This window comes from Lissotriton helveticus, chromosome 6, assembly GCF_964261635.1.
Source record: "Lissotriton helveticus chromosome 6, aLisHel1.1, whole genome shotgun sequence".
NCBI classification, from domain to species: Eukaryota; Metazoa; Chordata; class Amphibia; order Caudata; family Salamandridae; genus Lissotriton; species Lissotriton helveticus.
The window spans coordinates 227,339,871-227,366,557 of NC_136067.1; the positions used below are offsets into that span (position 1 = coordinate 227,339,871).

General features: G+C 47.1%; 1 protein-coding gene across 14 annotated transcripts in view; it reads left to right on the plus strand.

The window, feature by feature from the left end:
* TDRD6 (tudor domain containing 6) overlaps nt 1-26,687 on the plus strand; it is a 2,679,339-nt gene that overhangs the window by 1,017,627 nt on the left and 1,635,025 nt on the right. For all 14 annotated transcript variants that reach the window (XM_078647669.1, XM_078647663.1, XM_078647665.1 and 11 more), the window contains one exon: nt 10,368-10,463. In XM_078647669.1, the coding sequence (XP_078503795.1) occupies nt 10,368-10,463 (96 nt within the window). The remainder of the gene's footprint in view (nt 1-10,367; nt 10,464-26,687) is intronic.

Consider the following 26,687-nt stretch of genomic DNA (forward strand, 5'->3'; position numbering starts at 1 on the left):
CTACCCTGACCACACAGTAAAGGACTGCAGGGTATGTAGAACATTCTCTACCAAAACACTTAAGGATAGAGAAGGCAGACTGCTCCTCTGGTTAAACAGACTCAAAACCAGAGATGATGAGGTGCTCTCCTCGGAGGGCAGTGAAATGGCTTCAGTTTCCTCAAAACTGTCCTTAAAAAGGCCAAGGGAGGCTTCCCCTGGCCATCCAGACGTCCCTCACAAAAAGACTACTTCAAAGTCTTCTGAGGCAAGATCTGACACGTCGGTGAAGGATGCTGCAACCTTCAGAAAGCCATCGCAGTCCTCGTCGTCTACTTCCATGACATTCTCTTCAAGAAAAACGAACTATGTTTCCACATCGACGACGACAGTCTCGACGACGGTGGCATCGTCAGCCTTGACTTCAACGACGACGACCACCCACTCGTCGACGACGGGTAAGCCAATATCGTCGATTGTACTTATTAAAAAACAGCAATCGTTTGTCAAAACTCCGTCGTCATCACCGTCGACGTCGACAAAACAGAAAACACCGACATCGTCGACGAGAATTCAGTCGACGTCCACCGCATCGTCGACGAAGACACCGACGACGGTAGGAGCACCGCCGACGACAACTGCACCGTCGACGGCTACTACGCCGCCGACAACAAAACTGCCGTCGACGACCACATCGACGACGGCGAAAGTACCGTCGACGACCGCATCGACGACGGCGAAGGCACCGTCGACGATCGCGTCGACGAAGACATCGTCGACAGCCGCACCGTCGACGACCGCCACGTCGACGACAGCTTCATCGGCGAAGGGACACTCGACGCTTGAAAAACGGTCGACGTCGATACCGTCGACGACACCGTCGACGACCTCGTCGACGACACCGTCGACGACCTCGTCGACGACGACATCGACGCCATGGAAAAAAGCGGAGTTAATTCCATCAAAAAAGGTCACCAAACTCCCTATTACACCCGAATTGACATCACCCAGTAGAGTTCAATCACTGCTTCCTTCTTACATACTACAAGCTGACGAATCAGATGATGAACAATTCGAACAAGCTACTAGCCCGTCAGATCTCAATGTCAAATGCCAGAGTACTGACGATGACGGAGATGATGTAATTTTTACGGAAGAAACTGTTCGGGCTCAGGTACATACTCAAGTCACTCCAATGATCGTATTGCTGGCTGAGATAGTTAATGATCTTCAATTCCTGATCACAGACTATAAAAAGCGATTCCCAGAATCGTCGGCGACACCTTCACATGACAATTCTCAAGAATCTTCCAAACAGCAAAGATCACCAAGGGCAAGACCAGCGCCTTTGGTTATTCCTCAAGATAGTGAACAGGTTCACAACATACAATCCTCTGATGATGACGACGAACCTCCTGAGGAAGGTGAGGTTAGAGATGACCTCTCTCAAAACAGAGATGATGAGGATTACGTTGCTCATTCTCCGGCCACACCGGAACCCAGCACATCAGACTCTCCACCAGTGGATATCGGTGGATTCCACAATTTAATAGAGAGAGCGGCCACTAGATTTCACATGGCAATGGAAACAAAAGTAACGGATTGTTTCTTGTATGACTTCAAAGACCCCATAAGGAAGGAGGCAAGGTCCATTCCCATAATAGAACATATCTGGGAACAGGGGCTACAACTCATGCAAACTCCTGCATCTGTTGCAATTGTGGTCCCTAGACTGGACAAAAAATATAGAGCTCCGTCAACGGCACCCACTTGTTTTAATTCACATCCAAAACCAGATTCGGTCGTCACTCAAGCCGCCCAGAAGAACTCCAGAAACCCATCCTCGCCACTGTCAGCACCACCAGACAAGGAGGGCAGGAAATTGGATGGCATAGGCAAACGCTTCTCCACAACGTCAGCCATGACGGTCAAAGTGGCCAACGCCATTGCTCTGCTGGGCAGATACAATAGGCAACTATGGGAAGATATTGCTCCATATCTCTTTTTTTTTTTTTTTTTAATTTTTTTATTAGAGTATTTTGCAGTTATATACAAGGCACGGCTTCATTAATACAGAAAGAACGAGGGAAAAAGTATAAACAAAACATTCAAAGACCAAACTAAAAACCAGTACATAAAATATCAACAGGCGAGGTAGATATTACAAAAAGCAAATTAGGACACAAAGATAACCTAAATTGGGACATAGTGTACTTTCATATTGTATGACATTGATATTGTGCTTACACCGAGTTATAATTTCCTTATCTCTAGACAAGCCTATATTTCATACAATTATTCCTCCTTCCATCGAGTTATGGGATCCCATATTATCTTACCTACCTTCCTTCCTCTTTTTCCCTTACTTGCATATATCTCTTTCTCAACTTTATGTGTTATTAGTAACTTAGCCAACCATTTATGAAAAGTAGGCGGTACGGGATCAATCCATGCAGAGGCTATACATAGTCTCATAATAGACATAGCGACAAACAAAAATTCTCTCCCAGAAAAAGGCCGTACATCCTCAACATTGACTCCTAGTAGAATAGTTCCTGGGGTTAATACAATTTCGCTTTCTAAAACATTCGATTTCTTTTTTAAATAAATCTAGACGGGGGCATAGAGCAAATACGTGTTGCAGATCAGCATCCGAACTTCTACACATATCTCACGCACGTGCCTGACAACTTGAAAGATGAGGTCCAGGCACTCCTTCATGAAGGTCAAATGTCAGCATCAGAAATCATAGATTCAGCTGTCGATGTCGCCATGACAGGCTTCAGACAGCTTGCAGGCGCCGCAGTTTTGCGCAGACAAGGATGGCTCAAAGCGACGTCCTTCAGGCAAGAGGTACAAACCAAAGTTGTAGATATGCCCTATGACGGACAACAACTATTTGGAGCTAAAATAGATGAAGCCTTGCAGACGATTAAGAAAGACACCGATACTGCAAGGGCCCTCGGGACTTTACAATTCAGAAACCAGTCCTTTCGAGGGCACAGAGGAAGAGGACAATCCACATACAGAGGATCCTATCAAGGCAAATCCACATACTCATATAATCAAAATCGCTCACAATATCCGCAGCGACAGCAACAACAAAGTCGTCAGACCCCCTACGGGAGACAGAACTTCAGGGGCAAATCGCAAAAGAAGACGGCTGGTGGAAGACAATGACCATTTCCCGCAGCCAGTCCCCCCACCGTCCTGTCCGCTCAAAATTGGTGGCAAGCTGACACATTTCCTACAAAATTGGAAAATGATTACGACGGATCGGTGGGTACTTCAATTGATTCAACACGGTCACACCTTGGAATTCAACTCCATCCCACCGTTAACCCCTCCTCACAAACATCATCACAAACACCTTCGTATGTTACTGAAGGAAATCTCTTCCATGATAAAAAAGGGAGCAATAGAGCGAGTCCCATCAGCTCAAAAGGGAAAGGGATTTTATTCCCGCTTCTTTTTAATCCAACAGAAAAAGAAGAAATGGAGGCCCATTCTAGATCTCAGGGCGCTCAATGCCTTCCTGAAAAGCCAATCGTTTCGAATGGTGACTATCCAGGAAATCCTAGGCTCCCTGGAGGAAGGAGACTTTATGACATCTTTGGACCTGCAAGATGCATATTACCATGTCCCAATACACAGACAACACAAAAAATTCCTGCGATTCGAAGTAGCAGGTCTCCACTACCAATTTTGTATCCTCCCATTTGGCCTCAAATCAGCGCCTCGCATTTTTACAAAGTGCCTGGCTCCTGTGGCAGCTTACCTGAGACAACAGAATCACCAGGTCTTCCCCTACCTGGACGACTGGCTGGTGAAAGCACCGTCTCTCACCGACGCGCAGCTGTCTTCCAACGCCTGTCTCGATATTTTCCGGACCCTAGGTTTGACTCTCAACTTCGAAAAATCTACTTTACAACCCACCAGGATAATAACATTTCTGGGGGCCACTATAAACACCATTTCCTCCAAAGCTTTCCCGTCTCTGGAAAGAAAAAACAAACTGATGACTCTAGCTACCGCAATATCTTCAAAACCAACCATCAAAGTAAGGATTTTCAAATCTCTTCTAGGGATGATGTCTTCCTGCATTCTACTCATCCCTCACTGTCGGCTCAGAATGCGCCCCCTTCAGGAGGCCCTGACCAAACAGTGGACCCAATGTACAGATTCCTTCGAGGATCACATTGTCGTCACTCGACAAATATCCGAGACGCTGGGTTGGTGGATGAAGCTCAAGAACCTATCCAAAGGTCTCACGTTCTTGTTACCAGAAACTCCACACGTCATAACGACGGACGCATCTCTCGAAGGATGGGGTGCAGTCCTTCAAGACTTACAAATCAGCGGCAGATGGTCGGAGCAAGAGAAGGCTCTGCATATCAACCTCCTAGAACTACGTGCAGTCCTTCACTCCCTACAGGCATTCCTCCCTCGCATCAAAAATTCAGCAGTGCTAGTGAGGACGGACAACACGACCACAATGCACTACTTAAACAAGCAGGGAGGGACACGCTCGCTGACGCTGTCTCGCGAATCACAAAAAATTTGGAACTGGCTACTGCTCAACAACATCACATTAACATCAGAGTATGTCCCAGGAAAAGACAACGTCATAGCAGACGCTCTCAGCAGACAGAGGTCAATGTCCCACGAATGGGAACTGAACCAACAAGTTCTAGACAACATCTTCTCGGCATGGGGAAAACCACAAATAGACCTCTTCGCCACCAAGAAGAACAAAAAATGCCACAGCTTCACAAGCTGGCATCCCCAACAGGGGTCATTAGGAAATGCATTTTCCATCGCATGGCGCAACGTGTTTGCGTACGCATTTCCGCCATTTCCCCTGATAAGCAGAGTCATCCGGAAGATGAAAATGGAGCATTGCACATTGATTCTCATTGCCCCATACTGGCCGAGACAACATTGGTTCGCGGACCTCCGTCGCCTCTCAGTCCGTCCATCAATCCAACTGCCTCAACATCCCTCTCTACTCTCGATGTCCAAAGGCCAGATACTCCACCCGAATCTGACATCTCTCAGATTATCGGCTTGGCTCCTGAGTACCGAGAATTCTGTCACCTAAGCATCCCGCAGGAGTGCAAGGAAGTCCTAGCTAAAGCAAGAGCAGTTAGCACGAACAAAACTTATTCCTTGAAATGGAAACGATTTTGTATTTGGTGTAAAGACAACAATATACACCCGTTCAGGATCACCCCAGAGCAGATACTGCCTTATCTCCTGCATCTGGCCCAAACAGGTCTTGCGCATGCTTCCATCAGGGTACACCTGGCAGCAATCTCACGCTTCACAAGGTCTTCAAAAGGCCCTTCACTATGGTCCAACAGACTGATAAAACAGTTTCTTAAAGGGCTTTACAGATCTTTCCCTAGACCAAGACGAATACCACCAACGTGGCATCTGAATATTGTACTCAATCAATTAATGAAACATCCATTTGAACCTATCCATAGGGCTGAAATCAAATACATTTCCTGGAAAACTGCACTTCTTTTAGCTTTAACATCAGCCAGAAGAGTCAGTGAGTTGCAAGCTCTTTCGATACAGGATCCTTTCTTGCAATTTAGAGAGGACAGAGTCATATTAAGAACCAACCCCCGTTTCATTCCTAAAGTCCCCTCGGACTTCCATCTCAATGAACCACTTGTGCTTCGCTCATTCTTCCCGAACCCAGGCACAGTGGCGGAAAGATCTCTTCACTCTTTGGACATTAAGAGATGTCTAAAATTTTACCTGGACAAAACGAAAGCTTTCAGAAAGACCAAACAACTTTTCGTTGCCTTCAGCAGGCCGAGAAAAGGCATGCCACTCTCCAAACAATCCATTTCCAGATGGATATCGGCAACAATTGCATTTTGTCATGACAAAGCCGGACGTCCATTACATTCCTCAGTCCGAGCACATTCCACGAGAGCTGTGTCCACATCGGCAGCACTATTCGCTGGTGTACCGATTCTGGACATCTGCAGAGCGGCCACCTGGAAATCGCCGCACACCTTTACCAGACACTACTGCCTGGACACGGAACTGATGCAGGATGCAGCTGTGGGCCAAGCTGTACTTCGCCATCTCTTCCAGTAAGATGAGCCTTCCTACTTCCCACCGTCCTGCAATGGTATGCACATTTATTTACTTTACTCTTTATATTACTGATGGTATCTAGTCACATGATATGTATTATCTCAGACTGTTATATTCCATCGCATATGTGCATAATGTATTGCTTGCTATTCTGATTCAGGCATGTGAATCTATGAAAGACACCCATAATACTGGATAAGAAATGCGTTACTTACCTGTAACAGCAGTTATCCAGTATTGGTGTCTTTCATAGATTCACATGCAACCCTCCCACCTCCCCAGGAAGGACTCATCTCTCACTACAGAGCATATGTTACGTCTACCTAGCTTGGTGCGTACGAAAATCTGAGAGACTGAGGCTCCTGGCAGGAAGGTTCTAGAGGGAGGTGGTAGCTGATTGGCTACCTTTGGAAATTTGGTCCTTTTTACAAAAGGACATAGATAGGCTACTAAGGCAAGGCCCTTAGGCCTATTTTTCTCTATGTATGTCTTTAGGACATTACTTTTCTATTACCGGGGCTCCCATCTCGACGACGGGGAATGATTCAGGCATGTGAATCTATGAAAGACACCAATACTGGATAACTGCTGTTACAGGTAAGTAACGCATTTCTTGTCCCTCACCACCCACTTACAAGGATCACTATGGTTCTCATACCACATTTAATTGATTTACTTTACTGCAGTTTTAAAAATGGTCTCTTCAGCAGTTGTAAGCTTAAGTACAATTCTACCTTATCACAGTCACAAGAACACCTCCTACGAATACATAACAATCCTGTATGACCTCAGCAGAGAGGTTATGTTGGCCAATTGAGCGCACTGGATGAACCCCATAGAATGGGCCGCATACAGTCTTCAATAGACACTGTGATATTAAAACATATCACCCAAGGTCCCTACACCGTATTTTGCACCACTGGAACCTCTGTCCATGCCTCTCACTTTGTTGCCCTAGGTGCATCAGCCTGGCTTCAGTATCTAAACACTTTGCACATCTGCTGATTGCCAAATTTTCAAAGAGACTAAGCAAAGCCAGTGTAGGGGTATTAGCGAGCTGTCCGCCACCTACCATAGAAAAAATTTATTTTACTATGCTCAATTTGAATCTGAGAACATCCCCACCCTGTGTGCACATATTACCTCTCACCCCCAGCCCCTCTCGTCTACTAAAATTAAAATATATATGCATTGCAATCCTCTAGTAATCTATGTCCATAATCAACCAGTCAAAACGTGCAATTCCTGCTGTGCGTAACTTTCAAAACACGTAATATTCGAATTTGAGAGTTAACACACTTAGGGACCAAAGGCATGTCAAAAACAAGGACAAGGAAAGAAAATGGGTTATCTATCTAAATGCCAATGAATGCACAGCACCACTGAATTGCACAGCAATGCTGCAGATTATTTAGCAGTTACCCACTGGTGATTTCCTAGGCTCTCAAGCACAAACCCGTGTAATATCTCCAGAGTGAAGTTCTGCTCCATGTTTACTAAAATTATCCATCTCACTTTTACAATACTTTCAATCACGTATGCCAGAATAATACACAACACTCATCCAGATAAAGGCCCTGTATAATGGTTAGTTGACCTGCTATGGGTCTTACAAACATTAAAACAGGAAGCCAGCAAGTGTGTCCCTTGAACACAAATGGGCAATAAATGTCCCGTCTCCATTTGTTCTTACTATATTTGCAGTAAAATAGTTATTCTATATGAATTATAGTGCGTATGCGCATCTACCTATTCAACAACTAATGTTGCACATTTACCGAAGACTTAAGATATGAACAGTTTAAGGACAGTTGATAAGCAGAATTAGAAACCTAAATTAAAAGTTCTTCAATATTCCTAAGCATCAATCTCAGACTATCAAGCACCAGTTCTGAAGAGCAACCAATCTGCTGTTTGCTAAATAGCCAGAACTGTGTAGAGGTGTCAGACAACGTTAACGGGCATCGGCAATTTAGGGCGTAGGATAAATCAGGTGGCAGATTAACTTTGGGACCGCTACCTGCCAAGAGAGTAAGGTTGATGACAGGGGAGCCCTCCTTGGAAGAGGGCATGTGTGAAGATGTCGGGTAGTGAAAACCCCCTCTTTACGTACCCAAACACGTTTCAACAACCATCAAACCTTCAGTAATGCGAAACTGATTGCATTGTAAATTCTTGTTTTCTGGTTGTCACCGTGTGAAGTTGGATATCAGCCAGAGGGTAGGCTTATGTCAGAATACGTTTCAGCCAGATGTCATTTTAAAGTTTATTTGATAATGAACTTTCCTTCTTCTAACCTAACATTCAACACCTGCAAAGCCCCGATTTAAACTTCAATATTAATTGAAATGATCCTCAAACGCGGTGACATTATTACAAAGGTACCCAAATATGAGCATTAAAAACCCACAGGCAATGACTGGAATTTCAACCTGCATGGCCATGAGGCAAACCAAACTTGGCTTAGCGAGTGCTGCAGCTTGTTACTTTAGGTAAATCTGAGTTCAGTCCCTTAACAATACAAGTGCCTAAACGGTATGGCGAGAGAATGTCTGCCTCCGTGTAATAACGAGTGCAGTTAGCAACCACTCTGCTCTTGTCAGCCTCGTGCAGGGGCCTAATAGATTTAACATAGGGTGCCTTGTGACGACTGTTCCGAAGCAAACTGACGGACCAAAGTTAAACTGACAAACACATTGAAAATAATTACATTGGTTGTTTAAAATTGATTAGCATGTAACAATCTACTGAAACTGCAATCATCCTTCTAAAAGAACTGAAAGCAGTTACAATACAAACGAATTCATCCTGTGAACTGCCGTCCTAATAGAGATTAATATTTACAGCTAAAAAAATAGCATATTTCTAATACAAAATGAGGAAAAGGTAATAATTGCACGGTTTTGCCTGTTCGTGCTCGGTTTGAAAGAGTGGAAAGTACATAGGTATGGAGGTGCTCACGCCTCCCAGCTTGGCTCTTGGCATTTTTACAACCGAACTCCTGCTGTTCATCTCCATACTGCTGCAAGCCACTTTACTGGTGCCAGTAATTATTTTAATGGCACCGACAGCCGTAATTACCCCCTGTGTAATGGGCCCCGCGCAGAAGCTTCTACCCAATATTCGTAGTGCAAGTTCTCAATGTTATTACAGGACACGCGCTTTCACCGACCATCATCAACCTCACGTTATGGCTGCTGTACAGGGGGCCATGCCTAGTCGCCTATAACTGAACGCACATTGCACTCCTTGTAACAACCACAGAGTGCGTTTTATGGCGGCACTCCGATCCCGTTCCAAAATGTTTCCGCTTCCTCATCAGCCGTGGATGCGTTAGACCGCAATTGGGTCTTCGTTGAATTGCCGTATGGCATTACAGCCTCATCATTTACTATTGGACGCTCAGAATGCCGCTGGTATTAGCCTTTGTGCAATCTTGGCAGAGCTGATAAACTATGTGAATAGCCATGAAAAGGTAAACACACCTTTGCCTCTATAACCTATGCTGAGCGCTTCTTCTGCCTTTGAAAAGACCAGTTATCCCATTGGCTGCACACTATTGGCATCTGTTCTCTGATTGGTCGCTGTGCTCTAGTCCCAAGCATCCATTGTTGTCAACATTATATCAGCAAGATAACCAGCGTGACCAGCGCTGACCGCCATCTGTTTCCAATTAACGTGACTGCGAGACGCGGGCACAATAATTGGAAACTGACGGCGCTGCTGCTCGCTCCCGAGCTTCCTAGGCCAGGGGAAAGAGAAGGTGAGACATGCACCTGCCTTTGGCCAATTGCATGCAGTCTTTCTTAGAAGGATGCACGCAAAGATCATTAGCAGTGAGCCAAAAAAAAGCACACACACAAGTGTGTGGTCTTGAGGGGAAAGTCCTTACTAAAGCCTCGCAGAGCAGCGTATGCACGATGGCTTAGGTGAGACATAAAAAGCCCATCTTAAAAACAAAACTCTTAAAATCTAAAGCCTATCCAGAGGACCTCTTGAAATTCTAGTCTTTCTGACTGACATGCAGGAAGCTCATCACATCAGCATTGCAGTGACTAACGTTTATAAGACCTCAACCAGGTGTTTTAACTACGCATTTAAAGGTGTTCCCTCAGTTGCAAACATGTTAGTCTTTAGCAGATAATTTCTCTGGTAAACAATATATTCAATTAACTTTAATGTGGACTGTTATCTCTGAAATTAATTTACTTTCTATATTTTGTTGCATTTCTTTCTTTTAAACCGATTTTTCTTTTTGGCATTTGTTGTAGAAATGTCATCCAGCAGTTTGAAGGAAGGGACACTGGTCGCTCAGGACAAATCTCGTCTACAGACCACGACAAGTAATTTAACAAATAAAAATGAAGGTACAGAATGGCTGATGACCTGTATTCAGATGTTGTAGAGAATAGTTTCACTGTACACTTACACTACACCTTCAGACTGAGTGAAATGGAGTCCAGTTCCATGCACGGAACTCATTAAATTCCCCTATTAATGAAAGAAAAACATTGCATTACATAATTGTTTGTCTATCAAGAAATGTCTAGACTTCTGAATATCACACTTCTGTGTATACATGCTTAGAGATGTCATTATGAAGTAAACGCTTTGAAAAAAGTGCAAGAGTAATTCCACATTGCAAATGTATTTATCCGCGTCCCATTTTGAACAGAAAGGTGTTGCAGTAGTAGTCGTAGCCATTTAATAACGAATCCAAGCTGAATGTTTGTAATGGCAGTTGTACACATTGTTTGGAAGATTGAGCAGCCCTCGAATAGTACACAAAAGAATACAAAGAATATAATATTCTTTACATATTCTGAATGACTTGGGTAGGCAGACATAACGCATAAAGTGTAAAAAAGAAACATAACTGAAATCTACTTATCCGATGGAGACCTACTAGCCGCAGATTCCTTAACATAGAATTGGATCCGGAAAATTTTCTTTGCTACATCATCTCTAGGCGCTGGCGGTGGTACCACACGACTCTACCCTGACATAGTCTGCAAGGTCATATAAGCCCCATCCCGGCGTGCCGACGTCAATTTTTCTCTTTTCCGCATGCAATGCGGATCCTGATCGTGTCCTTGCCTGTTTTCAGGCCTTCTTTTCATGCTTTGCGTTGAGTAACAGTGTGCGAATGCCTTTGGGCTTCAAGACGTGTACTTGTGCATGTCAGATGTCGGCGACGGACCCTCACCCTATCTGTATGTGGTGTTTGGGCGAGCACCATGACTCTAAGGACTGCGACTCTTGTCAGCACCTCAAACCGAAGTCCTGGCGGTAGCGCTGGATAAAATTGCTGTTGGCTCGCTTGTCCATGTCGGTGTTGTCCCAGCATCCGTCCCCTACCTCAGAAGCCAGGAGCCACTGATTCCAACTGCAGCATCGCCCTTCGCCACAGCCCCAAGGGCGTCTTTCACCCGCTGGTAGGTCCTGCAGGTTGTCTCTGAGGCCTTGTCCAGCAGAGGGCGCAGGTTCCCCTTGGGATGTGCGCCCTCGCCCGTCTCCACCCTATCCGTCATTTCCTGACTTTGGGGTGACTAGGGCCCAAATGAAAGCATACGCTACGGCTCTGCGGGCTTCTTTGGCACCCCCCTCCTCCTCCTGAGACGTCCGTGTATCCCTTGCCTTGCGTGGGGCCTAACGTGGAATCGCCGGCGGCTTCACCCCCGAATAGTTCAGATGCAGGTTTGGGGATATGGTGTCGTCTAGGTAGGCCTTGCGCGTCGTTGCCTTTTCACCGGCGTCTTCTAGGAAGGGCTCCTCGCCGTCCCCGCGGCCTCGAACCTCGGACCCCCTCTTCCGCAGTTTGTGGTTGGTTGCTCTGCCGGATTTTCCGTCTTCCCTGGCGGCCTCTCAGGCACCCCACTTGTCCGTGAATCCCCACTAATCAGGGGCTGGACGTTTATTCCTCCAGCTGGAATTTGGGACAGATGTCTTGGTTTACAGCCTTCACCCACGGAGGAATTGCTTTCTCCCCCGCGACGCGCTACGGAGGCAAGTGTATCCAGGGCATAGGTGTACCCAGGGCCTACCAGGGGCTGAAGCATGTATTATGCCACCCCTGTCTGGCCATCCAAAAGTGACACAACTGGCTGCACGACAGCTGGGGCAAGGTGGTGTAAACACCCTTTGCTTTAGATATAGTATTCCTATATCTAAACCTAAAATGGACACATATATTCCTATCAGTCACTCCTATGGCAGGCCTTATCAATCCTGAAGGCAGAGTGCTTGGAATTATGTGAGATGGTGCTCTGGCATGAGCTGAGCCCGTTTGCAGCTTGCGGAACCAAGTCCAAATAGCTGTTCCATGATAACGCTATACCATATACTCTTAAGTGCATTATAATCCTCGCGGTTAAATGCTAACTTTGGTATAGCTTTATCAAAACATGTCGAGTAAGGTGTCATACGAATTGGAATACTAACCCCTCGGCAATTCTGGCGACGGGGTTAGCATTCCACCCTTCTAGAGGGACACGACATGTATGTAACTGTGAATCCCGGTTAAAGTCAGACATAGCCTCAGCTCCACAAAATGGATGCTGCCACCGAGACACAAGTCTGCCCTCCTGCTGCTGGGAGTCCTTCCAGCAACGGAGGCCTGGACAAAGGGTTTCCTGTCAGGGGCGGTGCTAGCACCATCCCAGACAGGATTTTGTGTATCCCAGGTAGGCAGGGCTGAAAGGAAGGTGACTGCAAGTGGCACCCCGGTGCTCACTGTGCATATGCCGGCTCAAACCAGTTCCTGGGGCACACCAGCCCCTGAGCTGGGGAGAGACCGGACAAAGGAGAGGGGTGTAACCACCCCCCTCCTAGTCCCACCCATAGGGCAGGACTTAGTCGCGTGCCAGCCCCTTTTCTTAGTATAAAGATAGGAGCAGGCCCCCTTCCCAAATTAGATAATCTTGGATCTTGAAACTACTTTCCACGAAAGGAACTCTTGACTCTTCTGAAGACTCTCCCTTGTGGCTAAGGAGTAGCCACCCTGCACCAGCAGGCACCATCGAAGCTCTTGCGGTTTGCTGAAGTCCATCCTCCGGATCAAGACTGCCCAGCTCGACGAGACCCGGTTTTCCCTCCATCTCTGACCTCTACCTACATCATCCAGCACAGCTGAGATTCGTGGGTGCGACGAGACCCGTGGGACCGGCCATCTTCAAGACCTGCACGACGCTTCACCAGCACGACCCCCGAGAGACCCTCGAGTAAGTGCATTGGGGTTTGAGAAGCCCTAACCCTGAGCAGCTCCAGCACCGAAGTCCAGCCCCCCAGCATCCACGAGATCTGCGTGGGGCCCTTCTGCTCTTTGCTGCTCACCGCGTTGTCCGGCCACTTGCCTGCTGGCTTGTAGCCCTCCTGACGACGAACCATGACACTTCCATCGCTGGTCTGGTTGCTCCAAACTGGCCCTTGCTCCCCTCCAACAGAGGAGCACCCTGGACCCTCCTGGTCCACTCCAGACGCCATCTTGAGTCCACCGCGTGGGCTTGCCTTTGCCAAGGCTTGTTGCTCCAATCCTGGTTTCAGCAGCGCCGACAGCAGACACCCTCGTGGGACAGCTCGCCCCTCCATCCTGGTCGCCGACAACGCCTCCTGGTCCGAGAGACTGCAGAGCCAAGCGTCGCCCACTCACCTGGTCGAGGTGCCCTCATCCGGTGCCATCCTGGTGCCCATCTGATCACTGGCTAGTGATTAAGAACTGAGTCCCCTCTGCTTTCAGGTCATCTTCAACTCCGATCCAGGCTTGGATCCCATCGATCTTCATCACTGGTCGCCTGCCAGCAACTTCTTCTTTCAGGCTCCATAGACTGTAACGAGGATTCCCGATGTCTTTTGAACCCTATGCAGCCGCAGCCCCTGGGCTAGGTAACTCGAGCATTTCGGTGCTCCCACGTAGGTTCACTATCTAAGTGTCCAGATCCTTTTTCGTTTTCAGCCTAACTGGTCGGATTCGTCCGATAACACTAACTTTACGAAATCTAGCATCCATAGACTTCTTCCCGCATCCCGCGTGAGAGTGCACACTCTGCACCCGATCTCCCTAGGCCTCCTGCTCCTAACCTTAGGGTTCAGTAGTGTAGTCCTAGCGATCCTGAAGCCTCTGGATCCTGTTACTTACCTGCTAGTATTTCGCATTCCACTTTTGTAGTATATGGTTTTTCGTGACCCTCGGGCATTTGTGTAAATTGTGCAACTTGAAGTATTTTCGTAAGAGTTTTGTATTGTGCTTAGCTCCCTGACTCATAAAGAGTTCAGGGTAGAACTGTTATTAATAAATATCCTATATTTTTATAACAACTTGTGTGGGGTCCTTTCACTGGGTGTTCAAGGGGTATATGTGATGGTAAAACAGCTGGCTTAACACGCCCTCTAGAGTTTAGCCTGAAGACTGCTAGTGTCCATGCTACTAGGATAGCTGGTCTGAAAGGTTGACTTACAACCAATCATCAATAAGGGTTGTTTGGTATGATATATAGTGCTCACTATTCTAGTGATCACTTTGTATCAGGCCAACTTCTCACAGCCACCCCATTCCCTACCGATAATCTGTTGGAAGTAGTCCACCAGGGCTCTGGTGGATGGGAGCTGCTTCTTCCATACGAAGCATCGCTCCACAACTCTCTTCTGGGGGCTTTGGGGTGTCCTGCCACGGGTGATCTGGTACCTCAGCTGCTCCTACACCACCACCCTCCTGCTCCACACTATCCAGTCTGCCTTTCTTTCCACCATCTATTAAAGGCCCTCTTCTGCAGACTGCTTTTCCTTTCTTGCCTTTGGTGTTGGTTCCTCCGTCACGGGAAGCCCGGTGGTTGGATTCATGGGGGCGTAACATCTTCGCTTCCTCCAGTGCTGCTTTGCGAATGCTCAGCACACTTTGTGTGTTGGCCAGGACTACCTCCAGCCTGTGGGATTCTGTGGAGTCCCTTCTGTCTCGCGTCTCCCATGAAGGTGCCCGTGCTGATCTACGGCACCATGTGTTGGATGGTCGGGAGTTGGCTGCGTTTATTATCCACGCGGCCTTGGATGTTGCCGATGCTCTCGGCCGTGCTATGGCCAGTTCTGTGGCTTTGTCGCCATGCTTGGTTGCGGGAAGGTGTTTTTCCTGAGAATATTAGGGAGCGTCTGGGTGACCTGCCCTTTGATGGGGTTCTTTTGTGTAACACCCACGCGGACTCAACCTTTCAAGGTCTCCTTGCAGGGCTCCGTCCTGCTCACCTCCGTAAGCTTGGCTTGTTGATCTTCCGGGGCTTGATGGGAGGCGTTATCCCACTTTTTTCCTGGAATCTGGTATTTTGATTGGCTTATCTGTGTGTTCAGTGTGGTTTGACGTGCATTTGGGGTCCCTAGGTTGGCCCCTCTCTACTGTTGGCTGCTGGTACAGCCCCTCTGGCTATTGTGTATTTTTTAACTGATTGATAAGCAGTCTGTAGTTCTAACCGCAGGTCCTTATGTTTTTGTCCTGGGACGTGTCTTACCCTAAGTGGGGTACTTGTAGCTATTGTATAGCTCTGTCAAGCGATGGGAGGGCGTGAACTCCCCTTTGCGGGTTCCTTGCCTTTCTTGGCGTCGCTGTATACAGCTGATGCGGTGTCTTTGATCTTTGTCTGGGCGTAGCTTGCGTTTCTCCAGGTTCTGTCATTTTCAGTATCCGCTGCATCGCATTACCAGCTTTGGCATGCCGTCTGCGGCGTTGTGCTGTGGTGTTTCCGCCTTTTTTGTCCGGCGTTTCGGCCTGGTCCTCTTGTCTGGTGTTCCAGGGGGGATAGGATTTCCTGGTATTTTCCGGTGTTCTGGTTGACAGCTTTAGTCTGACCTGTGTATTTCTCCTCTTCTGGCTGGTCCCACATCTTTTCGTGTGTCGGTTTATGTCTGGAATTGTAGGAGAGTAGGGTCTGCAATCCTATGATCACCCAGATTTTTTGCTTTTTGCTGCACTGGTTTACGACTTTCCCTGGCTGTGGGCCTGCTAATCAGACCCACAGCCTAGCTGTTCTCTCTATCCAAATTGTACTCAGGTACTGAATTGGCACTGGGCCCTCTCCAAGTCCCTGTACCCAGGGCTGAGGTGTACCCAGAAGTCTCCCAGGGGCTGAAGCATGTATTATGCCACCCCTGGGCTGACTAACTAAACTGACACAACTGGCTGCACGACAGCTGGGGCAAGGTGGTGTACTCACCCTTTGCTTTAGATATAGTATACCTATATCTAACCCTAAAATGGACACACAGATCCCCTATCAGTCACTCCTATGGCAGGCCTTAACAATCCTGAAGGCAGAGTGCTTGGAATCGTGTGAGATGGTGCTCTGGCATGAGCTGGGCCTGTCTGCGGCTTTCGGGATCCATCCCTTAGCCGTTTCCATGATATCGCATACCATATACTCTTAAGTGCATTATAATCCTCGCGGTTATATGCCAACTCTGGTATCGCTTTATCAAAACATGTCGAGTAAGGTGTCATACGAATTGGAATAGTAACCCCTCGCCAATTCTGGCGACGGGGTTAGCATTCCACCCTTCTAGAGGGACACGACATGTATGTAACCCCTAACCCCGGTTAAAGTCAAACAGAGCCTCAGCTCCACAAAATGGATGCTGCCACCGAGACACAAGTCTGCCCTCCTGCTGCTGGGAGTCCTCCCAGAGCAGGAGATAAGGACTAAGGGTTTCCTGCCAGGGGCGGTGCCAGCACCGTCCCAGACAGGGTTTTGTGTATTGTAGGTAGGCAGGGCTTTAGAGGAAGGTGACTGCACGTGGCACCCCGGTGCTCACTGTGCATAGGCTGGCTGGAACCAGTTCCAGGGTCACTCCAGACCCAGTGCTGGGGAAAAGCCCGCCAAGGAAGTGGGTGTAACCACCCCCCTCCTAGTCCCACCCCTAGGGCAGGACTTAGTCGCGTGCCAGCCCCTTTTTACAGGATAAAGGTAGGAACTGGCCCCCTTCCAAATCAGATCATCTTTGAATCCTGAAACTACTTTCCACGAAAGGAACTCAAGACTTCTTCCTAAGATTTCTCCCTTGTGACTAAGGAGTAGTCACCCTGCATCCGCAGGCACCATCTTAAGAACACTGCGGTCTGCTGCAAGTCTCTCCTCCGGATCAAGACTGCCCAGCTCGACGAGAACCGGCTTCCCTGGCACCTCTGACCTCTACCTACATCATCAGTCACGCTGAGATTCGTGGGTGTGACGAGACCTCGAGGGACCGGCCATCTTCAAGACTGCACGACTTCTTTCCAGCAAGCCCGCCGAGTAATTTCCTGGTGAGTGCTTTGGGGTCCGAGACGCCCCGACCCTGAGCAGCTCCAGCACCGAAGTGCAGCCCCCCAGCATCTCCACGATCTGCGTGGGGCCCTTCTGCTTTTTGCTGCTCACCGCGTTGTTTGGCTACTAGCCCGCTGGCTGGTGGCCTTCTGAACGACGCCCGACGACATCACTGCTGCTAGTCTGGTTGCTCCAGACTGGCCCTTGCTTCCCTCCATCGGAGAAGTACCCTGGACCCTCCTGGTCCGGCTAAGACGCCATTTTAGGTCCACCGCGTGGGCCTTGCATTTGCCAAGACTTGTTGCCCAATCCTGGGTCCAGCGACGTCGACAGCAAGAACCTTCGTGGGACAGCTCGCACCTCCATCCTGGTCGCCGACAACGCCTCCTGGTCCGAGAGACTGCAAAGCCCAGCAGCGCCCACTCACCTGACTGCGGTGACTTCGCCCGGTGCCATCCTGGTGCCCACTTAATCACTGGCTAGTGATTCAAGAACTTGGTCCCCTCTGCTTTCAGGTTTTCTTCTTCCTTGATCCAGGCTTGGATCCATCGAACTTTTCTTCACTGGTCGCCTGCCAGCAACTTCCTTCTTCCAGGCTCCTGGTCCGGCAACGAGATTCCCGACGTCTTTTCAGACCTATGCAGCTGCAGCCCCTGGGCTAGGTAACTTCGGCACTCCGGTGTCCCAGCATAGCCTCACTATCCTAGGGTCAGGATCCACTGTCGTTTTCTTCCTACCAGGTCGGGTTCGCCCGTGAACACTAACTTTGCCTTTACTAGCCTCCATAGACTTTGTCCCGCATCCCGCGTGAGTCCCCTAGGTCTCCTAGAAGTAATCTAACGATTCCCTAGTTAAGTCCTAGCGATTCCAAAGCCTATTAGTACTGTACTTACCTGCTAGTAATTTCGCATTCCACTTTTTAAGTATATGGTTTTTCGTGCCCCTCGGGCATTTGTGTATAACGTGCTAACTTAAGTATTTTCATAAGAGTTTTGTTGTGTGCTTAGCACCCTGTCCTCATAAAGAGTACAGGGTTGTTGTGATTCTAATAAATACACTGTTTATTTTCATAACACTTGTGTGGTGTCCTTTCACTGGGTGTTCAAGGGGTAATGTGATGGTAAAACAGCTGGCTTAACACGCCCTCTAGAGTCTTAGCCTTAGACTGCTCGTATCCATGCTACTAGGATAGCTGGTCTATAAGGTTGACTTACAACCAATCATCAATAAGGGTTGTTTGGACTGATATATAGTGATCACTAGAATAGTGAACACTGCACATCAGGCCAACTTCTCACAGGAATGGTCTCCCTTTAGGGATTGTTCTGGATTTCCCTAGCTTTGGCCTACGTCTTGCGCTTGGCTTGGTCTGGGCTGTCGGCTTCATGGTACTTGCCGGCTGCGCACGCCTGCTCTTTCTGGTCCACAGCCAGGAGCCTTGGCGTGTGCCCTTGTTCTCCTGCCTCTTGTTCTTTCTTCTCACGCCTGCCTTTCTTGACTGTGGAGCCGTTCCTGCCTTGTCTGCTGAGTCGAGGCTAAGGCTGGTTCAGCTGTCCCCTTCACTGTGTTTTCTCCTGTGGAGGGCTTTGCCTCCATTTCTACCTCTTCTCCTTAGTTTGGAGTGATTCCTTTCTTCCTCAGTACTCCTCTGCCGTTCTGTCCCTCTGGGGCTTTCTGGCGGATGTCCCTGGTACCTTGGCTGGGCTTGGTGTGTCCTGACCTCCCTTTGCCTCGTCCTTGCTTCCTTCTGCTTGGTGGGGGCCGGGCTGTCCATGTCCCTATTACATATTCCCTGCTGGGGACCTGTGTTTCTTCCTACTGGGAGGCTCTCTCGCAGGCTCTCCTCCCTTCTGGGTATGGCTAGGGTATCTATTCTATATTAAGGAATCTGCGGCTAGTAGTCTCTATCAGATGTACAAGTTACTTACCTTCGGTAACAATGTATTTGGTAGAGACGATTCTAGCCACAGATTCCTTCACGACCCGCCCTTCCTCTGTTCTGCAAGGACCTTCAGCTTGAAGATCCTGGATTCAACCTTGTTTTCTAAAGGCTATCTTGCATTCTTGTGATTCAAGATGGGTTTCTTCTAAAAGACAGATGTGAGCCCCCGATTTCTTAAAAAATTCACAGATTCTGCTGAGCTTCCTACCCTCCCTCAAACCATTGACGTTCCAGCTCACTACTTTAATTTTATTTGAAATATTCGTCATAAGGTTTGACCTTTTGTACCTAATTCAATGGAGACCTTGACCCGATTGACTCTAAAGAATTGCCTCACGTTCTTATTAACATTCTTGGCTATATGAGGATTAATTCTTCTCTTTATCTACCCTATCCCCCTCCACCCCACACCACCCCCCTTGAGGAACCCCCCCTTGTGAATCTTGGCGATTTTATTGCCTATTGGAAGCCCTAGCCCCAACCTGGGTTCTACCTCTAAAAATTGTGTGAACTATATATAACCTGTGCCACTAACTATAAGAAATGATACCCCAGTGTCCCGAGCGCATTTATTTATTTATTTATTTATTTAATTTTTATTTTTTTGTATATTTTCCTCTTATGCATGGTATGGACAAATATGTACTCATTCGAGTAAGTTTGCAATATATATGTTCCCTACAATCATCTGACCGTGAAGTACCTAATGTTGTGCCTCTTTCATGTTTGTTAAAAAAGTATCAACCTCCTGAGTGGAGGGGAAATTGTACGTATTATTTCTCCATACCACCCGTAGCGCTGCGGGGAATCTCATCACCTGTGCTCCTTGACTCCTTAAATCAGACATACGAGAACCCAACTCCCACTGTCTTTGGGCAGTCACTCTACCTACGTCCGAACAAATAAGATATTTAGTGGAATCAATATGGAGAGATGAGTCAACCAAGGCCCTGACTAGGATCAACTCCTTTACCGTGAATGTATGAAAATTCACCAGAATCTTCCTCTGGGCCTTCCTGTCTGGATGCTGTCTTAATGGATCTCTGTGTGCCCGCTGGATCTCACTCTCAAGATCGATGTCAGGTCTGTCTTTTGATTCAGAAAAGGGGGTGGTGATGAACAGAGTGTCTGAATTAAGCAGACCACTCTTACCCAGTCCAAAGATCAGGGCTTGATCCATCACCGTTATTTAGCTCACTGCCCCATCCCAGCTCAGAACCTGGCTATATGCAAATTAGTCTGTCCCTGGCCCAGTGCATCATGGGAACAGGGCAGACCAAACTACCAAGCCAATTCTTCACCAGAAAGGAGACAAGCTTCCGGGGACCGGTTTCTGCCATTCCAGGCGTCTTCGGCCCGGCTTGCTTGAATCCTGATGGAGCAGTGAGCAAGGGACTCATGTCTGAGTATACCCTTCCACGCTTATGGTGGACAAAATGATTCAGAAAAGGGGGTGGTGATGAACAGAGTGTCTGAATTAAGCAGACCACTCTTACCCAGTCCAAAGATCAGGGCTTGATCCATCACCGTTATTTAGCACACTGCCCCATCCCAGCTCAGAACCTGGCTATATGCGTCTTCGGCCCGGCTTGCTTGAATCCTGATGGAGCAGTGAGCAAGGGACTCATGTCTGAGTATACCCTTCCACGCTTATGGTGGACAAAATGATTCAGAAAAGGGGGTGGTGGACCCCGGAAGCTTGTTTCCTTCCCAGTGTAAGAATTGGCTTTTGTAGTCTGGTCTGCCCTGTTCCCATGATGCACTGGGCCAGGGACAGACTAATTTGCATACAGCCGGGTTCTGAAACTGGGATGGTGCAATGAGCTAAAAAACGGTGTTGGATCTAGCCCTGATCTCTTGACTGGGTGAGAGTATTCTGCTTAATTCAGAGACTCTGTCCATCACCACCCCTTGTTGTAAATAGGTCTGTCTTTTAGCACCCCCTCTCATCAATTTGCAAATCCAGGACTTCACATCGCCGTTTTCTGCCCCTTCCGGTATCATCAGGAATTTTTAATTGTTCCTCCTAGCGTGAATCTCTAACTGCTCCATGTCCAGTTGTAGAGTCCTATTCTGTTCTTTACGCTCGGAAATAGTTTTTGAATGGGCCTGAGAGACCCTCGAGAGATTAACCCCTTCTCCTTCCAGCACCTCGGTCCTGGTACAAATGTCATCTAGCTTGCTCTCTAAACTAGTAAGTTTCTCAGCAATTTCTTTATGATTCCCCTCTGAGATTTCAAATTTGGGGAGTAGTTTTACCAATAAGTCTTCGCGTAAAGACCGCAGGAGGCTCTCAAGTTGATTACTCTCATTTCCTCTTGATTGTTCCCCCACAAGGACCACTCCTGTATTGTTTTCAGCGTTATTATCATCGACTAATTGAACAGGGGGCTGAGAGCTAGACTCCACTTGTTGCTGGGAAGTAGAGCTCTCCTCTATACTCCCTTCGACCTCCAAGCTGAGTCGGGAATCACCAACCCCTGCTTCTAAGTCCGTCTCTGGTTCTGATAGCAACGGAGTATACCTATTTACTAGTTTGACCAGTTCCTTGGGGCGTACAGTTGGGAGAGTCTGTGAATCAATCTGTGCCTCTACCTGGTTAGAGACTTTATGCGGACTGGCAACTGCTGTGGTACAGATAGAGGGGGGAGATTTAGAGGCCGTTATCTTCTCCATTATCTTGAAATAAGACTTCAGTGAAGGAGCAGGTTTTAATACGGTAGAACTACTTTTACCTTTCCTAATCTCGTCTGTCTTGCTTCTCTCCTTCCTCTCCCTCTTTTTCTGTCGTGGGGTCCGAGGAACTACGCACCCTGTGTGGACAGCAAGGTAGAGCTGTTCCTTTTCTGGCTGAGAACGAAGCTGATATCTATTCCTAGCTGCCGGGGGTGCCGAGTATGCTTTCCCCGCCTGACCCCTGACCACCTTGTCTGTCCCACACTCGCTAACCTCAGTAATTGTTTTCCCCTTCCTTTGTACTTTGTCTGGTGGGGCAATCTTCCAGTATGGTGGGGGGGGACTTCTCTGCCACAATGTCCATCCCTACACCCCCTAGGTCTGGCCAATTACCTCTCACAGCAGCTCGCACATCACCCGCATTACCCGCTTTCCAGGATGAAGCTTACTTTTAGCCCACCACGAGTAATCCCCCCCCCCGCCCCCACCTTACTGACCGTGTATGTGGTGACTCCAATCTAAGTTGAATGTAATTCGCTGTACAATTTGTGGGTCGAGGGTAAACCTTTGCTGATGCAGCCCGGATTCTTCGCCACAGACTCGCCGGGTTCCCACAGCTGCCGAATCTCGCTTCGTTGTTCCTTGCGTTCAGCTCTACTGGCGTTCGCACACAGACGCTCATCCGAGGTCCTCAGGGTCCTAGTGCTCGACGGAGCACCGGCCTCAGGTGTCGAAAAAAACGTAACAATTAAAAAAAAAAGATGCTGAGTTTCAGTAACTCATATTTATGCACCAAAGAAACGAAGTCACTGCATCCTCACCATTTTCTTCGTTTTAGGGGGACTTGTAGGGCACGTAACTTTACCGGCATCTCCAGGTCAGGAACGGAGCTTCTGCAGCCGGCGTCAGCCCGCCGCCATGTTCCTCCTCTGTGTCACAAGAATGCAAGATAGCCTTTAGAAAACAAGGTTGGATCCAGGATCTTCTCTGCTCTAACCAAAGTGGGAATACCAGAGGGGAGGCGATAATAATCCGGGTGAATAGCAGGATCAGAGTAGAGAAGTACGAGACGGATTCTTCAGGAAGATGGTTGACTGCGTCGCTAGTGGTAGATAGTCTTCAGCTGACATGTGCAGTATATTATGGCCCCAACCGAGATTGCCCAGAGTTCTTGTTGAGCCTGAAATCTAGTCTCTCTGATTTTAATGTACCTGTTATCTTGGGAGGTGATTTTAATTTAGTTTTTGATGCAACCCTGGACCGCACCTCTAGGGCAATGATTACTCGCCCACACTAAATGAAAACTGAGCTTAAAGATATTATGAAAGATTTCAATCTTTTGGATGTGTGGATGGTCAAAAATGCTAAAAGCAGAGACTATTCTTTTTATAGCCACAGATGTAGGCATCACTCACGAATAGACTTTTTTCTTATCGATCAGGTATTATTTACGGGGGTAGACTCTATCACATATATCCCAGCTCTCTTATCAGACCATTCTATGGTCGAGTTAACTATTAAACTCACACAGGGAGCACAAATAAGAAGGTGGACCCTCGATAGGTCAATACTACAAAAAGAGGAAGTAAAAGATGACTTAGTAATACAAATAGATGAGTATTTTAGGTTCAATAGTGGCACTGCCCGCGATCAAATTGTTTGGGAGGCCTTTAAGTCCTTCCTGAGGGGGGATACTAACTGCTATAACGACCAAGAGAAATAAAGATAGAAAAAAAGCAGAGGCAGACTCTCTCTCCAAAATAAAACAGAAAGAACAGCAGCTGCAACAAGCCTCATTAGACCAGCGAACAGACCTTGAGGCTATACTGCATGCGTTGGATTGTTTGAAAGCAGATTATCGGGCAAATCTTGATAAGATAATTAAAGATAGGTGGGACGTGAGCAAACTGCAAAACTTCTTATGGGGAAAAATGTGGACGTCTCCTTGCATGGAAGGCGAGGTCAGATAGGACCAGAAACCAAATTAGAGGACTTATTATACATAGTACAGGGGCTATATCATATGACAATGGTCAAATCGCGGAGGAAGCCAAAACCTATATGTCAAAGCTATATGCAGAGAGCAGTGATCTTCTATCTGAAAGAGCAGAAAGAGCAGAAAACTGGTTAAAACAGCTAGAGGTACCTCATTTAACGGAGACAGATAGGGCCTTTTTGAGTTCAGCTAAGGAAGAGGGAGAAGTATATAATCAAATAAAAAGAATGGCGAAGGGTAAAGCAGCGGGTCCACACGGGCTTCATGTTGAAATATATCAAGTAAGCCCAGATACAGTTGTTCCTGCTCTCACAACTTTATTTAATAAAATACACCTTACAGGTGAGACTGTTCCACAAACCTGGTCAGAAGCCACAGTTGCCTTGATATTAAAGCCCAATAAAGACCCTCTGATAATTGAGTCCTATCGGCCAATCTCGCTGCTGAATACCGATTATAAAATCTTTGCGGGGGTTCTGGCGGCGAGATTGGCTAAAGTTATTAAATCGGTGGTGCATGAGGATCAGAGGGGCTTTATGCCGGGTAGGCAACTGAATGAACTTGCGTTTCAGGCTATTGCTGCTATAGACGTTGCCACCGACGAGAAGTCTCCTTTGACCATAGTGGCCATTGATGCCGAAAAGGCTTTTGACCAAGTCAATTGGTCTTACTTATGGGAAGCACTAGCTGGATTTGGCATCCCAATAAATTTTATATCGTCGATTCGATCATTATACTTAAACCCCAAGGCTAAAATTCTTGTTAATGGTCTTCTTACGGATTGAGTTCAAATATCCCGTGGAACCAGGCAGGGGTGTCCCCTCTCCCCGCTTTTGTTTACTTTATATATTGAACCCTTTGTTATTCAGTTGAGATCAGACCCCTTAATTAAACTTTTTAATATCGCAGATTTAGCGTTAAAATTCGCTTTATATGCCGACGATCTTTTAATGTTTACCTCCAATCCTGAAGAGGCAATTCCTAGACTTTTTGACCAGGCAGAAGCCTTTGGGGAGATCTCAGGCTACAAAATAAATACAGGAAAACTGAGCTTATGCAGTGGAACCAGGAAGTGGAGTTCCCGGGAGTTAAATCACGGATGAGATATCTGGGAGTTCATTTAGCTCAAGATATCAGAGATATCTAAAATAAATTTTAGTGTATAAGGAGGTCTGTGGCCTCTTACAACGTTGGTCTGGTCTCCCACTGAATATTTTTGGAAGAGTGAACTTAATAAAAATGGTTATTTTATCTAAAATCACCTTCCTGTTCAACTCAATACCGTTAACGTTCAGTCCGAAAGACATAGCCAAAATGCAGGGGAAAATAGGCTCATTCATTTGTAATGCAAAGTCACCAAGAATCTCCTGGAAGAAATTAAGGAGAAAACTAAAATCAGGAGGGTTAGCCTTGCCAGATCTACTTATTTATTGCCACTCTTTCCAGTTTAAAGATTTTAGGCTATTGGCTGACAAGGCTGACACATCTTCCTTAGGCCGTTTGTTTCAGGGATATTACAAGGTATCCCTCAAGGGCATTTATATTTTGTGTTTAAATTCGGGGACTCCTACAGGAAAGTGAGGCTAAAGAATTTGGGCGCAGCTTTGAAAAATTGGGTATTCTTTAGAAAAAAGCTGGGAATTCCTTATTATGCTTCCCAGGCACCCTCGAGTGCCTTAAGGACCAATTAGCACGTCCCCTTAAATTAGCCGGCATAACACACTGGCGAGATTTACAAAATAACTCAGTTTATGGACTGGGAATCACTCTCCAGATTGACAGGTAGAAGCCTCACCAGGTTTAAGTATTATCTGTCGGGATGGTGGGCTACTAGGTCATGGGTGACTGGTGCATTGAATTCAAAGTTCGACTCTGTGAACAGAAAGGGGAGATGGAAAAAGGAGCTATCCTTTTGGTATTGGGCCATGATGGAGGCAGAGGGAGTGACAGAGACCGAACTCCAAAAGACATGATGTGATGCTGCAGATCTGGATCATAATAATTTACAAGATTTGTGGGTGGATTCCTTTAAGATGTTACATGCAGTAGTCAAGCAAGCTCCACTCAAAAGGAAACACCTGTTTACTTTGTATAGAGTATACATCTCACCCAAAAAATTAGCCAAAATCACGAACACAGAATACTGTTGTCCAAGGTGCAGACTCCCTGCCGCCGATGACTGTCACATGTTTGTAGATTGTAAATTACTGGTCCAAAATGGGTGAATTTATCACTGAAGTACTGGACATGCAATTTGTGATCACTGCGAGGGTAATTTTGTTTGGGCTAATCATGGAGTATCATCTTGATGACATGGCGTCTAAATTCATCTTCTATGTGATGTTATTAGCAAGGCAGGAAATCTGCAGGGCCTGGAGGGATGAGAAAGCGCCCACTTTTTCAGATTGTTTGAAACATATTGTTTATACAAGCAAATCAGACATGGCCTGTGACAGCTCTAGTGGTGATAAGATCTGGGCGGCCCTCATGGCATGGCGGAATAGATAAGAGCATTCCGATGATTTGACTTGGGCACTGTTGGGGCTCTATCTCTAATCTAACCAAGGGCTTTCCAGGTAAATAAGATTGGAGCGGATTGAGCAAACAGTGAAGGCTAGAGAGGTTACCCCTTTCTCTCTCTCTTTGGGTCTCGAACATCTAAGCCGGAAAATCAAAAAAGTAGGAGAGGGGGGGGGGG